Source organism: Salmo salar, chromosome ssa22 (assembly GCF_905237065.1).
Source record: "Salmo salar chromosome ssa22, Ssal_v3.1, whole genome shotgun sequence".
Taxonomy (NCBI): domain Eukaryota; kingdom Metazoa; phylum Chordata; class Actinopteri; order Salmoniformes; family Salmonidae; genus Salmo; species Salmo salar.
Genome location: NC_059463.1, coordinates 42,923,254 through 42,940,207, shown reverse-complemented (window position 1 = coordinate 42,940,207; position 16,954 = coordinate 42,923,254). Strand labels below are relative to the sequence as shown.

The 16,954-nt window shown below is 42.9% G+C and overlaps 1 protein-coding gene across 1 annotated transcript in view; it reads left to right on the top strand.

Annotated features, from left to right (window-relative positions):
- Nucleotides 1-16,954, top strand: part of erc2 (ELKS/RAB6-interacting/CAST family member 2) — a 75,210-nt gene that overhangs the window by 39,864 nt on the left and 18,392 nt on the right. Inside the window, exons 6-13 of the mRNA XM_045705315.1 lie at nt 1,018-1,173; nt 2,406-2,573; nt 4,145-4,312; nt 5,010-5,147; nt 6,196-6,336; nt 6,585-6,725; nt 10,562-10,597; nt 13,315-13,535. Coding sequence (XP_045561271.1) covers nt 1,018-1,173; nt 2,406-2,573; nt 4,145-4,312; nt 5,010-5,147; nt 6,196-6,336; nt 6,585-6,725; nt 10,562-10,597; nt 13,315-13,535 — 1,169 coding nt within the window. The remainder of the gene's footprint in view (nt 1-1,017; nt 1,174-2,405; nt 2,574-4,144; nt 4,313-5,009; nt 5,148-6,195; nt 6,337-6,584; nt 6,726-10,561; nt 10,598-13,314; nt 13,536-16,954) is intronic.

Below are 16,954 nucleotides of genomic sequence, written 5' to 3'. Positions count from 1 at the left end.
ATGTGTGTGTTGTCCAGGACACCAAGATAGCGTCTTACAGCTGGTGTGTGTGTGTGTTGACCAGGACACCAAGATAGAGTCTTACAGCTGGTGTGTGTGTGTGTTGTCCAGGACACCAAGATAGAGTCTTACAGCTGGTGTGTGTGTGTTGACCAGGACACCAAGATAGAGTCTTACAGCTGGTGTGTGTGTGTTGACCAGGACACACAGATAGAGTCTTACAGCTGGTGTGTGTGTGTTAACCAGGACACACAGATAGAGTCTTACAGCTGGTGTGTGTGTATGTTGACCAGGACACCAAGAGAGAGTCTTACAGCTGGTGTGTGTGTGTTGACCAGGACACCAAGAGAGAGTCTTACAGCTGGTGTGTGTATGTTGACCAGGACACACAGATAGAGTCTTACAGCTGGTGTGTGTGTGTTGACCAGGACACACAGATAGAGTCTTACAGCTGGTGTGTGTGTGTTGACCAGGACACACAGATAGAGTCTTACAGCTGGTGTGTGTGTGTTGACCAGGACACACAGATAGAGTCTTACAGCTGGTGTGTGTGTGTTGACCAGGACACCAAGATAGAGTCTTACAGCTGGTGTGTGTGTGTTGACCAGGACACCAAGATAGAGTCTTACAGCTGGTGTGTGTGTGTTGACCAGGACACCAAGATAGAGTCTTAATCCTGGTGTGTGTGTGTTGACCAGGACACCAAGATAGAGTCTTAATCCTGGTGTGTGTGTGTTGACCAGGACACCAAGATAGAGTCTTACAGCTGGTGTGTGTGTGTTGACCAGGACACCAAGATAGAGTCTTACAGCTGGTGTGTGTGTGTGTTGACCAGGACACCAAGATAGAGTCTTACAGCTGGTGTGTGTGTGTGTTGACCAGGACACCAAGATAGAGTCTTACAGCTGGTGTGTGTGTGTTGACCAGGACACCAAGATAGAGTCTTACAGCTGGTGTGTGTGTGTTGACCAGGACACCAAGAGAGAGTCTTACAGCTGGTGTGTGTGTGTTGACCAGGACACCAAGATAGCGTCTCTGGAGCGCAACATCAGGGACCTGGAGGATGAGATCCAGATACTGAAGGCTAACGGCTTGCTGAACACCGAGGACAGAGAGGAGGAGATGAAACAGATGGAGGTCTACAAGAACCACTCCAAGTTTATGAAGACCAAGGTACACACACATATACAGGAAAAAACACAAACTCACACATGCACACACACAAACACACACACATTTACTGTGTGTATGATGTGCCAAACACAATCACTCACAATCTCGGTTTTGCTGTGCAGGTTCAAAGTGAACAGAACAGAACAGAGCTGACTGTAAATAAACTAGCTTTAGTATTAAATTAACGGATTTCATCAGGGAAGTGCTTCGCTGGCAGCTATCTGACTGGGAGATGCTTACTTGTTGATTTGTTACTGACTGTACATTTAGCAGAGAGACAGCAGAGAGAGCAGAGGAAGACAATAAAGAACATCATTCCTTTGTTATTAAAATCTCTCTTTTATGATCACCTATGAAGCCTTGTCAATATGGTTGTATCCATCTAGCATGACTGATAGTAGAGTATTACCATTGGAACCAGCTTTGATTTGCTCAGTCATATTATACAGTCTGTCGTCAGTAGTCTCACAGTCAGGTTAAGTTCCCAGCCTCTTTCTAAGCCTCCCTGTCTGTATGTCTGTCACCTTGTCTGTCTGTCCGACCTTCCGTTCGCCAGCCCGCCTGTCTTTCCGTCTGTCTGTCTGTCCGTCCAACCCTCCCTCCCTCCCTCCGTCCGCCAGCCTGCCTGCCTGTCTGTCAAACAGGTGTGTTTGTCTTTCGAGCCCTCTATCTGTCTGTCTGTGGTGCCTGACCATGTCAAGGGGCATGTCGTCCCCAGGGTCTAGCTTCTAGCCTATCTGTAGAATTGTGTCCGTGTGTTTACATCCAACTCCCCACGCACATTACCCATGTGTGGCTGAAACCAGTGGGGGGGGGGGTTGTTGTTGTATTTTTAACCCATTATTGATCAATCATAGATAGGGCTGATGTATACCTCATGAATAATGCAGGGGAGTCAGTCCAAAATGCATCTTTAATGAGAGGAGAGCCTGGCTGAAAGGAACACAGTGGATAAACTGTCTGTCCGTTTCAGTGAGAGGCTGTTCTGTCCAATGTCCACTGCACAAAACACACTCAGTACAGTCATACACAGACACCTAATACAAACACACACACATGCAGGCACACACCTGCCATAATCATACTAGTTAGCTGTCAACTTCCTACAATAACTAGTTGTGATACTCCCTGTTCTGTGTGTGTGTGTGTGTGTGTGTGTGTGTGTGTGTGTGTGTGTGTGTGTGTGTGTGTGTGTGTGTGTGTGTGTGTGTGTGTGTGTGTCTCCTCCACAGATTGACCAGCTGAAGCAGGAGCTGTCCAAGAAGGAGTCTGAGCTGCTGGCCCTGCAGACCAAGCTGGAGACCCTGAACAACCAGAACTCAGACTGCAAACAGCATATAGAGGTTCTCAAAGAGTCCCTCACTGCCAAGGAGCAGCGTGCTGCCATCCTGCAGACAGAGGTAGCTACACCGTACACACACACACACACACACACACATGCAGAAACACACATATGCAGACAAGCGCACACACACACACACACACAGCACAAAATGTGCTTTCACCGAAAAGCTATTTTAAAATCGGACATAGCGAGTGCATAAAGGAATTCTGTATCTATAATTCTTAAAATAATTGTTATGTTTTTTGTGAACGTTTATCGTGAGTAATTTAGTAAATTCACCGGAAGTTTGCGGGGGGTATGCTAGTTCTGAACGTCACATGCTAATGTAAAAAGCTGGTTTTTGATATAAATATGAACTTGATTGAACAAAACATGCATGTATTGTATATCATACCGTCCTAGGATTGTCATCTGATGAAGATCATCAAAGGTTAGTGCTGCATTTAGCTGTGGTTTGGGTTTATGTGACATTATATGCTAGCTTGAAAAATGGGTGTCTGATTATTTCTGGCTGGGTACTCTGCTGACGTAATCTAATGTTTTGCTTTCGTTGTAAAGCCTTTTCGAAATCGGACAGTGTGGTTAGATTAACGAGAGTCTTGTCTTTAAAATGGTGTAAAATCGTCATATGTTTGAGAAATTGAAGTAATAGCATTTCTAAGGTATTTGAATATCGCGCCACGGGATTACACTGGCTGTTGCGTAGGTGGGACGATTTCATCCCACCGAGCCCAGAGAGGTTATACTTGAGTACTATTGTTTGTACAGATGAATGTGGTAGCTTCAGGCATTTTGAAATTGCTCCCAAGGATGAACCAGACTTGTGGAGGTCTACAATTTTTTTCTGAGGTTTTGGCTGATTTATTTTGATTGTCCCATGATGTCAAGCAGAGAGGCACTGAGTTTGAAGGTAGGCCTTGAAATACATCCACAGGTACACCTCCAATTGACTCAAATAATATAAATTTGCCTATCAGAAGCTTCTAAAGCCATGACATCATTTTCTGGAATTTTCCAAGCTGTTTAAAGGCACAGTCAACTTAGTGTATGTAAACTTTTGACCCACTGGAATTGTGATACAGTGAAATAATCTGTCTGTAAACAATTTTTGGAAAAATGACTTGTGTCATGCACAAAGTAGACAGTCCTAACCGACTTGACAAAACTATAGTCTGTTAACAAGAAATTTGTGGAGTGGTTGAAAAACGAGTTTTAATGACTCCAACCTAAGTGTATGTAAGCTTCTGACTTCAACTGTATCACCTCCCCTCTTGCCCTCTACCCTTTAGTGGGGAATGAACGTTGTATTGTAAATGCCAAGTATTTCAGAGAGGACTCTCCTTCATCAATTAGACAATAATAATACCGTTGAACTTTGAGCTTTGCCCTTCAGTGTTAAATGCCCTTCAGCCGGGTTACTATGAAAGCACTTTGTGACAACTTGACTTAAACCCTTCTACTCTTTGGGGAGCATTCACAAACTTCCTCCAGTGGGCTGGGTGTTGGGGGTGGTTTTCACTTTGTGACCACTGCTAATGTCAAAAGGGCTTTATGAAATCCATTTGATTGAATTTGACTTCTGAACTGTGACATTTTACCTATTACCTGTGACCTCTCCCCTCCCAGGTGGACGCCCTGCGCCTGCGTCTGGAGGAGAAGGAGTCCTTCCTGAACAAGAAGACCAAGCAGCTGCAGGACCTGACGGAGGAAAAGGGCACGCTGGCCGGAGAGATTCGAGACATGAAGGACATGCTGGAGGTCAAGGAGAGGAAGATCAACGTCCTCCAGAAGAAGGTTAGGGGCAGGGGGCAGCGGTCAGGGGTTTAGGGTTAAGGATCAGGGATTGGTTAAGGTAGACTGCGATTGTTCACTAGTTTGTTTAAATGGACTAAAACGGCAACATCGTTGTTCACTGGCTCTGCTTTTAGGCATAACATGCTTTTCAGTAGAAATACGTGTAATGGATAGCGACTCGGAGGCCTCAGCTACTCGCCTAAGAGCAAACCTGAGGGAAACATTTGATACATTTGACTCAGACATAGGTTTACAAGAAAGCTCTCCCCCGAAATGATAAAAATCTTGAGAATTGTTACATAGAACCTAGGTGAGAGCTTGCTGTATATCAGTACAGGTTGTTTGGATGTTTGGTTGGATCCCTGTCTCCCTGAGACCTGGGTTGCTTCCCCTATTGGCCCTCGTCGAAAGAAGTGCACTGAATAGGGAATAGGGTGCCGTTTGGAACACATGCTTGGGCTATTTGGTCTCTGAGGATACTGTACAAATTGATGGTTGTAGCTCTGTCCATCAAGTGTCTCTGTGCTGTTCTCAGGTTAAAAGTGTGTCCACACACACACAGACAAGGAGGATACGAGAGAGTTTCTGCCACACTGCCTCTAGTGTGTTCTAAAAATATACACTGAGGGTTATTCTCTCACCCTGACCTCCTCTCTTTCTCCCTCTCTCTCTTTTCTCTCTATTACCCCCCCCCCAGATTGAGAATCTGCAGGAGCAGCTGTGTGATAAGGACAAGCAGCTAGGGAACCTGAAGGACAGGGTGAAGTCTCTACAGACTGACTCCAGTAACACTGACACTGCCCTGGCCACCCTGGAGGAGGCACTCTCTGAGAAGGTACAGAACTTTGAAATATAGGGCCCAGAGTTTTACAGTAGGGGAACTTGGAACCAGGGCTCAGAGTTTTACAGTAGGAGAACTTAGAACCAGGGCCCAGAGTTTTACAGTAGGATGACTTAGAACCAGGGCCCAGAGTTTTACAGTAGGAGAACTTAGAACCAGAGCCCACAATTTCAGATCACATGACCTGGATATGCATTACTGAGTTAAGATGGAAATGTGAGCAACACACAAAAGATCAATAACTTGCTTTCAGTGTTGTTTTGTGGCTCGTCTTTCCTCTGAAGAGAGACTGTATGTTTTCAAAAGTAATACGGATTTTGATATACAGTGAGGGAAAAAAGTATTTGATCCCCTGCTGATTTTGTACGTTTGCCCACTGACAAAGAAATTATCAGTCTATAATTTTAATGGTAGGTTTATTTGAATGGTGAGAGACAGAATAACAACAAAAAAATCCTGAAAAACGCATGTCAAAAATGTTAGAAATTGATTTGCATTTTAATGAGGGAAATAAATATTTGACCCCTCTGCAAAACATGACTTAGTACTTGGTGGCAAAACCCTTGTTGGAAATCACAGAGGTCAGATGTTTCTTGTAGTTGGCTACCAGGTTTGCACACATCTCAGGAGGGATTTTGTCCCACTCCTCTTTGCAGACGGGCATATATATGTGCTTTCTTGAGCAGGGGGACCTTGTGGGCGCTGCAGGATTTCAGTCCTTCACGGCGTAGTGTCTTGGCCATGGTGGAGAGTTTGGAATCGGATTGATTGATTGCTTTTGTGGACAGGTGTCTTTTATACAGGTAACAAACTGAGATTAGGAGCACTCCCTTTAAGAGTGTGCTCCTAACCTCAGCTCGTTACCTGTATAAAAGACACCTGGGAGCCAGAAATCTTTCTGATTGAGAGGGTGTCAAATACTTATTTCCCTCATTAAAATGCAAATCAGTTTATAACATTTTTGACATAATGTGTTGATGCTAGACATAATGTGTTGATGGTAGACATAATGTGTTGATGTGTGTATGTGTGTCTCTCTCAGGAGCGGATAATAGAGAGACTGAAGGAGCAGAGAGCGAGGGAGGACAATGAGAGGATTGATGAGGTGGAGTCCTATAAGAAGGAGAACAAGGACCTCAAGGAAAAAGTCAACACCCTCCATATGGAATTAACAGAGAAGGAGGTCAGTGTGTGCGTGTGTGCGTGTGTGTGTGCGTGTGCGTGTGTACTTGTTTTTAGGAATATGCAGTACATGTGTATTGCATGAGCAATTGGCAGTGAGCAAAATAACTGTACCCTTTCAAATACATGGAACGCTGATCCCTCTGGTAGCGTGACCCAGTTAGGCCTGTTCAGTGTTTTTACTGTGCTGTGCCACCTGGTCTGGACTGGTCCTAACTGTCAGTGCTGTCCCTGTCTGTCCCCCTGCAGTCCAGTCTCATTGACCTGAAGGAGCATGCCTCCTCCCTGGCCTCCTCCAGCCTGAAGAAAGAATCCAAGCTCAAGTCTCTGGAGATGGCCATCGAGCAGAAGAAAGAGGAGTGTAGCAAGTTGGAGACACAGTTACAGAAGGTAGGTGTCCTAGCACTGCACCACTTAAAAATGTCAATGGAAGTGGGGAATGCATGGCTGGGATTCGAAAATACAGCATACTCCCAGAGGCCTTTGCGGTTTCATTCTGATGTCTATTATGCAAACTAGCAATGAACACCTGAACAACTAATTTGGGATGGCCTCAATGATTTAGTCTGTCAATTAAAATCACTGTTAGAATCCCTGTTAAAGGGATGGCAAGGATTTATAGTAACACTGTTATGGTACAGAAACCTACAGTGCATTGTGCACAGTTCAGCAAGTATTAGGTTAAATGGTTCAAGGAAACAAGTGGAAGAGATCCCTTTTATACCACGATAATGTCCTCTACTAATCTGCTTACCTTCAGTTGCATTTTTACAATTCAGTCTAAACCTGCAGTATGTAGACAGTGTTATACCTGTATGGCTGATGAAGACTTTTACTTTACCCTGCATCAAGTCCAGCTGGCATGGATAGTCACATTAAAAGGGAAGTTCAGTATTGTGTGTTTGCCCCTATCAATTCCGTTGATTTTTAGCTAGCTGTGGCTAAAATTTGCTGAAGTTTGTCGTGGCTGTTTAAAGAAAACCGAACCATGTATTACAGATTATCATGGCCCGTAGACTACTTTCAGTACGAGGAACCATCTTACATTAGGTTGGAAAATACTGAACTTCCCCTTTAAACCACAAATTATTTAAGTATGTTTCATCAATCTAATTATTGAAAAAATATACATCTTTATTGCTATAATACAGTAACATCCTCAATTCAAGACCATTTTGGTTACAACCTGGTTATGTGTGCTATTCCTGCTGCTTACTGGACTTGAGCATGTGTAAAGCTGCCATGTTCTATCTGTCATGGTGTATAACAGGGTTGTGGTCAATTCGAAATGAAGGTAGTCAATTCAGGAAGTTATTTGAGTTTAAACTTCAAACATTGAAAATCTTTTGAAATGAATAGCTTTTAGTTTATTGAGAAGTCATTGAAAATACAGTAGATGGCTTTTTGATCAATTATTGAAATGGAATTTAAGTTTACATCCTGAATTGACTGCTTTCGATTCAACTTAAATCAAACCCTGGTGGATAATTTTGGAGCATTCCCTAGCCCTAGCATGGCTAATATATACAACCTCATCAGTCCCTGCCAACACACATCCTTTTTACAATGCTGCTGCTGCTACTATTAGCACATGCACACACAACGCTGTAGCAACATTGTGAAAACGTCCAATCCTCCATAAATTCCCTGCTTGTTATAACCCTGTTATCAACGGAATCAAATAATTTGGTTTTGACTTCCTATAGTGATGGAATGTAAAGCCCGGATCAGAGTTTTCTGCATTTAATTAACTTACTAACGGGATACTATTGGACCAGTTACGTCTGGTCGTCACTAGTTACCACAATCACAAAGTAATAAACCCTGCCTATTTCTACCATTTCTCTTCTTAATATATTTTAAACTGAACCCTAACCTCAACCCTAACCTTAAACACAATGCTAACCTTAAGCCTAACCCTAACCTTAAATACATTTTTGTTTTCATACATTTTTACAATATGTGACCGACCGGCTTGATTCGGTATTATGTAACAAAATGTTTAATTATATTTTTTACATTGGATAAAAGCAGAGACACAGAGCTACAAAATAGTATATCATACATTGCATTTTTAGGAACAATGGGAAAGTAATTCTGCTTCGAATTAACTTGTAACCTCACTTTTGAGAAAATGACCTTTGAATATTTGGGACCTACTGGAGAGCTCTTCTTTGTCTACACCCATTCAGCATCGTTCACACCCTCTTAAGCTTGTGCTCCAACAATTTCTTTAAAGGTTGATCTGAGCGTTCTGTCCTAAAATCAAGCATCCAAGCTAACTGGCTAACAGTTGTCGCAGTGAAATTCTATTAAAATTGACACTTGCATAGTGGAGTCTTTTGTTAAGACATGTAGCTAGCTAAACAATGAACCATAATCACAACTCATGACATTAGTACCCTGTAGGAATCTGCAGGTAGCTAACCAGGTTCAATGTTTGCTAGCTAACATTAGGCTATAACAAGCAAAGCAAATGGCTCTGAGATACGAATAATAAGATCATACACGTAACGTTAGCTAGCGAGCCAGCCAGCTAATGTTAGCTAGCAAGCCAGCCAGCTAACGTTAGCTAGCTAGATAACAGTACACTTTAAATTGAAATTAAAAGACTTTATGTCAAAATTAGAAACGTGTAATATCTGAAATTGTAGCTAGCTAGACTATCTTACCCGTGGTCTGAAATCGGAGTAGATAGCCAGAGTGAATTTACCAGCTACATCTATCTACAGTTGTCGCAGTGACATTCTATTGAAATAGATACTTGCATAGTGGAGGTTTATGTTAAGATATGTAGCTAGCTAGCTAGCTAAACAATGGACCATAATCACAACTCATGACGTTACTACCCTGCATGAATCTGTAGGTAGCTAACCAACCAGGTTCAATGTTAGCTAGCTAATATTAGGCTATAACTAGCCAAGAAAATGGCTCTGAGATACGAATAATAAGATCATACACGTAACGTTAGCTAGCGAGCCAGCCAACTACCTTTAGCTAGCTAGCTAACAGTACACTTTAACTTGAAATTAAAACTAAATGTGTAATATCTGAAAAATGTAGCTAGCCAGACTGTCTTACCCGTATACATCATGGTTGGACGCTTCTCCCTGTCACAGATGCCATGGTTGCCCTAGTTTGAAGATGTAATCTGGAAACAGGTGTTTTCTCCATGTCCTTTGTTATCATACTCTAATTCCACTGATTTCAAAACTCTGTCCTCCAGAAGGTGGAGAGCAACACTTATGCAGTTCTGCATAAGTGTTGCTCTCCACCTTCTGGAGGACAGAGTTTCTGTCTATTTGAGCTGGTTAATATGTGTAGGTAATCCTGTCTAACGTGGCTTTAAATATATATATATGGCTAGCGGGAAGGTTGCCGGCTTTTCTGTGGCTAAACCAACTAGGCTCTTAATTTAACAATTGTATTTGTATTTACAGATGGCATACATGTTCGTTATTAAGGCACTTCTGCCCAAAAACTAATTTTGATTAAAAAAAAAGATTACATTCAAATGTCTCTTGTGTGATGTAGTGACCCGCGACATACGCCTAGTTACCTGAAACGGGTGACATACAGCCAATTTTGACTTTGTGGCTGTGGTAACTAGTGGAAATCGTTATGTCTGGATAACGTTCAGATAATGTTCTTACAACACCGTAGAACCCCTGAGATGGGGAGCAAAGATGTCCATCAGATCTCCCCCTTGTGTCTCTCTGTCCCATAACCACCCATTCTGTATCCTCCTCCTCCTCACTCCTCATCCTCCTACTCCTTCCTCTATTCCTGTCCAGTGGTCCGAGCTGTCTCAACCATAGAAATCCAATTACAAAATCAAGTCAATGTTCCGTGATGGGTGGACCGGCTTCCAAATTGGGTGTAATTGTATTTCTATGGTCTCAACATACTGTTCAAAATGTACAGTAACATGTACATTAAACATGTTCTCTTATTGACACTCCTTTAACATGTAACATGTAGGCTAACATGTAACATATTTTTTCTTAGCCTGGTCCCAGAACTGTTTGTGCTGTCTTGCCAACTCCTTTGGCCATTGTCTGTTTGGGATGAACAGATCTGGTACCAGGCTAGTCTGTTCTCCCTGGATCCTGCTGTTTCTACTCTCCTCTGGCTAATGGAGCTACATGCTAATGTTATCTTCCCCGGTCTCCCACCTCCCCCTCCCTCCTCGTCTCCCCCCTTCACCACCTTCCTTTGCAATGTAGCAAGCAGAGCAGCTGTTTACTCAGATGAACAACCCTGTAAGTCCTTCTTTGCTCCGTCTGGAGCTCTCTGTGGTGGCACATATTGAAAGCATGAGGACACCCACCAAAGCTACTCTAAAACCCTGGAATATGCTAGCTAGCTAGTGCGTAATCATGTCATGGTCACATGGTCTCAGCCCCACTGTCCCTGGTATCTCTTTCAGATAATGTAGATACATGTTGATCTTTTCACTGTATAAATATGATTTAGCTTTCCAACTGCACACACATTAGCCTCTGTTCTGGGTGAACAGAGTGTGAAGTGAGCATTTAGGTTAGGATTTAGCTTAGCATTTAGCTTAAAATTTTGCTTAACATTTAGCTTAGCGTTTATCTTAGCATTTATCTTAGCATAGCTTGTAATCTGTATGACCACACAGTTGGGGTTCTATTTATTTGCATCTTGATAGCCTAATCTACTGTTGTTGCTCAACCATTGGTCTCTATTAGAAATAATTGTATAAAGACCTGTAAAATGGTGATATAATATGTTTTTTACTGTGGTCGAATGTTTCTTACAAAGCTTCATAGCAAAACAAAGCTGAGTTAACTGAAAGTTACGGATAGTTTCTTCTTCTATAGTGTTCTCACATCCGGCATCATGACTGATAGTAAGATACCAAGATATCAGTCAGCTCTGTACCATTATTTTAACAAACTCTGAATTAATAATCAACACATTTTTTATCTAACTGTAGGCCTTGCATACCTGTATAGGGCCAATATGGGTGTGTCCCAAACAGCAGCCTACTCCCTACATAGTGCGCTACTTTTGAGCAGGGCCCACAGGCTAGTCCTAGAGGTACATGCCACCCACCTCTGAGACCTTTAGATTCCCCCTAAACTGTTGGTGCTCACTTTACTCCTCATGCTTGAAATATGTCACTTGTTGTCACTGCTGGATTGACCTGACTCTGTTCATGGGGAAAGCATTGCAAAGATTGTCTTCCCAGCTGTGTTGGTTTGCATGCTATGATTTGTCCTCCTTATTATCGCATGCTTTGTTTTCTCGTCACTGTTTGGCTCCCTTCACTGTCTCCATGTTAATAAGTGGTCAATAGAACAGAGGCCTAATATTAACCTTCTAACACTGGTAATGGTTGACGTGGCTCACTGTGGGGGTCTATATTTATCTAGTCATGCTCTGTGTTGTGTTGCTCTGTTGGGTCTATTGTGTTGGTCTGGTCTGTTGGGTCTGTTGTGTTGGGTCTGTTGTGTTGCTCTGTTGTGTTAGTCTGTTGTGTTGGTATGTTGTGTTGCTCTGTTGTGTTGGTCTGTTGTATTGGTCTGTTGTGTTGCTCTGTTGTGTTGCTCCGTTGTGTTGCTCTGTTGGGTCTATTGTGTTGGTCTGGTCTGTTGTGTCTGTTGTGTTGGGTCTGTTGTGTTGTTCTGTTGTGTTGGTCTGTTGTGTTGGTATGTTGTGTTGCTCTGTTTTGTTGGATCTGTTGTGTTGCTCTGTTTTGTTGGATCTGTTGTGTTGGTCTGTTGTGTTGGTCTGTTGGATTGGGTCTGTTGTGTTGGTCTGTTGTGTTGGTCTGTTGTGTTGGTCTGTTGGATTGGGTCTGTTGTGTTGGTCTGTTGTGTTGGTCTGTTGTGTTGGTCTGTTGTGTTGCTCTGTGACTGTCAGCGTTGTCGATGTGATGTCTCAGATGTGTTGTGTACTTCTGTTCTGTGTGTTTGAAAGATGACTCAAGCTGTTCAGTATTTACTGAATGGTGGTCAAAAGCCTATCCCCTTTCAGTGACTTAGACACACTAGAGGTGATGAGGTGTGATTATCCAGAGAGATATGAGAGCAGAGATGAGAGTGATTCTACCAAGTGATTATAACAGGAAGGACAGGACCAGGGTCTGAATTCACAAAGCAGCTCAGAGTAGGAGTGCTGATCTAGGATCAGTTTAATATTTTAGATCATAATGAATATGATTTATATGGACAGGTAAGGACCTGATCCTAGAGCAGCACTCCTACTGGGAGATGCTCTGTGGTTACAGGCCCTGGTCCTGTCCTTCCTATACACGCATGGCCCCAACCCAGATTAATTCTGCTTCTGGATTAAAGGGAATTTACGCTAAATGTTGAATCTCCATTGAAAGTGCTCTTTTGACCAGGACTAGGCTTAATCTGTGTCTGGGAAACTGGCCCACAGTCCACTTTGGCTCCTAAAATGTTATTGTCATGAGTTCAGCAAGTCTGTAAGAAGCTACTCAGGAAAACTAACAATATTAAATGACAGATGTACAAATCTCAACTGTTCTATATCGCTTGTTTTTCTTGTTAGCATTAGCATATTGTAACAGGCACAAGCAGCCTTTAGTTCCAATCGCTCTGGTACACTAGTCTCACAGGACTGGTTCATTTAATGGAGCTAAATAACAGCCTCAGTCAGCGCTAATGAGCCATAGTAGTACTGATGTCCCCTGTTCATTATGCTTTATTTATACATTACAGAGAGAGGGAAAGAGGGAGAGAGAAAGAGGGAGAGAGGAGAGTGAGAAGTTCATAAAAGACACTAACTGTTGAGCTTGTCTGTTCTGGGTTCTCTCCCCTCTCTCCTATTTGTGAGAGTTTGTGCGTGTGTGCATGTCTGTGCGTGTGTTCCATTCATGCGTGCGTGTGTGTGTTTATTCCTGCGTCCATTTGTGTGTGTGTGTGTGTGTGTGTGTGTGTGTGTGTGTGTGTGTGTGTATTTCCCCATATCCATGATCATGCAGAAGGCCCATGAGATCCAGCAGGTGGGAGTGGGCTCCAGGGGGAATCCAGAGTATGTGGAGCGGGAGCGGGAGCAGCGAGTCAAGGTCCTAGAGAAGGAGGTTTCCTACTATAAGGAGGAGTCTGGCAAGGCCCAGGCCGAGGTGGATAGGCTACTAGCCATCCTCCGAGAGGTGGAGACTGAGAAGAACGACAAGGATAAGAAGATCGCCGAGCTGGAAAGGTAACTGAGCTATACCACCCTTAGCTTTACATTTCTATGGTACTCTGCGGAAGTGCTTTATATTTACAGATATATCAAGTATATACAGTGCCTTCGGAAAGTATTCAGACCCCTTGACTTTTTCCACATTTTGTTATTCTAAACTTGATTAAATCTTTTTTCCACTCACCAATCTACACACAATACCCCATAATGACAAAGCAAACATTTTTTTTTTTTTTGCTCATTTATTAAAATCCCCAAAATTTTAAATCACATTTACATAAGTATTCAGACCCCTTACTCAGTACTTTGTTGAAGCACCTATGGCAGCTATTACAGCCTGGAGTCTTCTTGGGTATGATGCTACAAGCTTGGCAAACCTGTATTTTGAGAGTTTCTCCCATTCTTCTCTGCAGATCCTCTCAAGCTCTGTCAGGTTAGATGGGGAGTGTTGCTGAACAGCTATTTTCAGGTCTCTCCAGAGATGTTAGATCGTGTTCAAGTCCGGGCTCTGGCTGGGCTAATCAAGGACATTCAGAGACTTGTCCCGAAGCCACACCTGCGTTGTCTTGGCTGTGTGCTTAGGATTGTTGTTCTGTTGGAAGGTGAACCTTCGTCCCTGTCTGAGGTCCTGAATGCTCTGGAGCAGGTTTTTATCAAGGATCTTTCTGTACTTTTCTCCATTCATCTTTCACTCGATCCTGACTAGTCTCCTAGTCCCTGCCGCTGAAAAACATCCCCACAGCATGATGCTGCCACCACCATGCTTCACCGTAGGGATGGTGCCAGGTTTCCTCCAGACGTGACGCTTGGCATTCAGGCCAAAGCGTTCTATCTTGGCATGGTTTGAGAGTCTTTAGGTTCCTTTTGGCAAACTCAAAGAGGCTGTCATGTGTCTTATGACCTTCTGGAAGGTAATCCCATCACCACAGAGGAACTCTAGAGCTCTGTCAGAGTGACCATCAGGTTCTTGGTCACCTCCCTGACCAAGGCCCTTCTCCCCCGATTGCTCAGTTTGGTCAGGTGGCCAAACTGTCTCGGAGCTCTACGGACAAGTCCTACAACCTCATGGATTGTTTTTTTGCTCTGACATGCACTGTCAACTGTGGGACCTTATATAGACAGGTGTGTGACTTTCCAAATCATATCCAATCAATTGAATCTACCACAGGTGGACTCCAATCAAGTTGTAGAAACATCTCAAGGATGATCAATGGAAACAGGAAGCACCTGAGCTCAATTTCGAGTCTCATAGCAAAGGGTCTGAGTACTTATAAAGTATTTCTGTTTTCTATTAATACATTTAAAATAAATTCTAAAAACCTGTTTTTGCTTTGTCATTATGGGGTGTTGTGTGTAGATTGCTGAGGAGTTTTATTTATTTAATCAATTTTAGATTTAGGCTGTAACGTAACAAAATGTGTAAAAAGTCAAGGGGTTTGAATACTTTCTGAAGGCACTGTAGGTCTTATAATAGATCAATCTATATATTGATGTTGAGTAGTTGGAGGTGTGGCGGAAGCATGGAAGTGCTGTGGATAGAGAAACAGACAGAATTATAGATAAAGATTAGCATATTTGTTGAACTGATTATCAGACTAACACCATCGTCTAAGGCAATACTATTATTACTTACTGTTAATGCAATGTTTGAAAGTCTTATTTAATTACAACAAATCACTTGATTGAGTCACAGTATGAATGGAGGTTTTGATAGTTTTTTAGTGAGCAAGCAAGGCTATGGGTGAAATCCCTACAATGTGCAGTGAAGGTGAAAGTTCATTGGATTTGTATGACAAGGCACTGGATGTGCATGGTCCTATCCAAAAGGCCCGGTGTTGACTGCTTTATTGCTATGCTCTGTGCAAGTTGGCTTAAATGTGCTCTTGTGTAGTTAATCTACTCTCTCATCCGGTCTTTGTTGATATGTGGATGTCACGTCATCCTGTAAATCTGTAACTGTACTGTGCTGCTCTGGTGTGTCCCCCCCCGTGGACTATGCTGGCTGCTGGTGAAAATCTACATCACACCTATAGAGTATTGATGAATAGAACATTTAATCTTTAGACTTTGGATTGGCCATTTTAGTGTAAAATATTGCAGAAAAGGGTCCGTCTAGGTAGGTCAAACTGTATGTGCTCGCCACATGAACGTCCCCTGGCAGTAATACGGTGCCTTTGCATTTCAGTGTGTCATTCTCATGCTGTAACTGATTCATTTAACTGAGTGTTTCTGTCCTTCTTTACCATCTTCGCCCAAATCTTCCCCCCTTTATATTTTCCTTGTACACGACAACTTCTCCTTTTTCCCTCTCTCCCTTCTTCCGTGTCACCTCTCTTTCTTTCTGTTTCTTTCTCGCACCCTTTCCTTACCACTGTCTCTCCCTCACATTTCCTCTCTCTCTCTCGCTCTCTCTCTCTCCCCAACCCTTTCCCCTCACCCTCCTTCTCACGCTCCTCCTCTGACTCCCCCTGGCACAGCCCCCCTCATCTTGCCCCTGTCCCTCGCCCTGGTTTCGGCCTTGGTTCCGTCCCTGGCCCCGTCCCTCGTCACGGTGGTAGAGCTCCCCCTGACCCGCTCCCCCCTGTGTCCGCTGCCCCCCAGCAGATTGGGGGCATGGTGTGGGAATTCCTGGGAAAGTGAGTGCTCTGCCCCTGGCACTTCAGCAAGGCAGCCCTCGTGGTTTACGTCTGCGACTGCACCTGCAAATGGTCTCACCTGTTAATTTATTTGGTTTGATTTGGAAGCCCATCGACAGCAGAAGTCTTGCAAAAGCCTGCACCAGTGTGTGTCTTATGTTGTATGTGCATCTTTGTGCATGTGTGTCTGCGCATGTCTTCAGCCTGCTTCTCCACCCATGCCTGCACACACTTTATGACTCAATCTAATATCTTTTTCCTTTACCTTTATTTAACTAGACTAGGCAGTTAAGAACAAATTCTTATTTTCAATGACGCCCTAGGAACAGTGGGTTAACTGCCTTGTTCAGGGGCAGAACGACATATTTTTATCTTGTCAGCTCAGGGATTCAATCTTGCAACCTTTCAGTTACTATTCCAACGCTCTAACCACTAGGCTACCTGCCACCTAAACAAGGTGCCAGGTAAACAAACTATATCAAAAACGAACCTGTAGTAGCATGTATGAATCAATACTTACATATTTGTATTAATACTGAACTTATACTGTATACATATGATTTTACATATGAAAGCCATAAGAATGTCATATATTTCTCATATACAGTATGTCAGTTTCAACACATGCAGTGCTTTCGGAAAGCATTCAGACCCCTTGACTTTTTCCTAATTTTGTAACGTTACAGCCTTATTCTAAAATGTATTTGTTTTATTTTTTTCTCATCAATCTACACATAATACCCCATAATGACAAAGCAAAAACAGTTTTTTATAGTTTTTTGCAAATATATTAAAAAT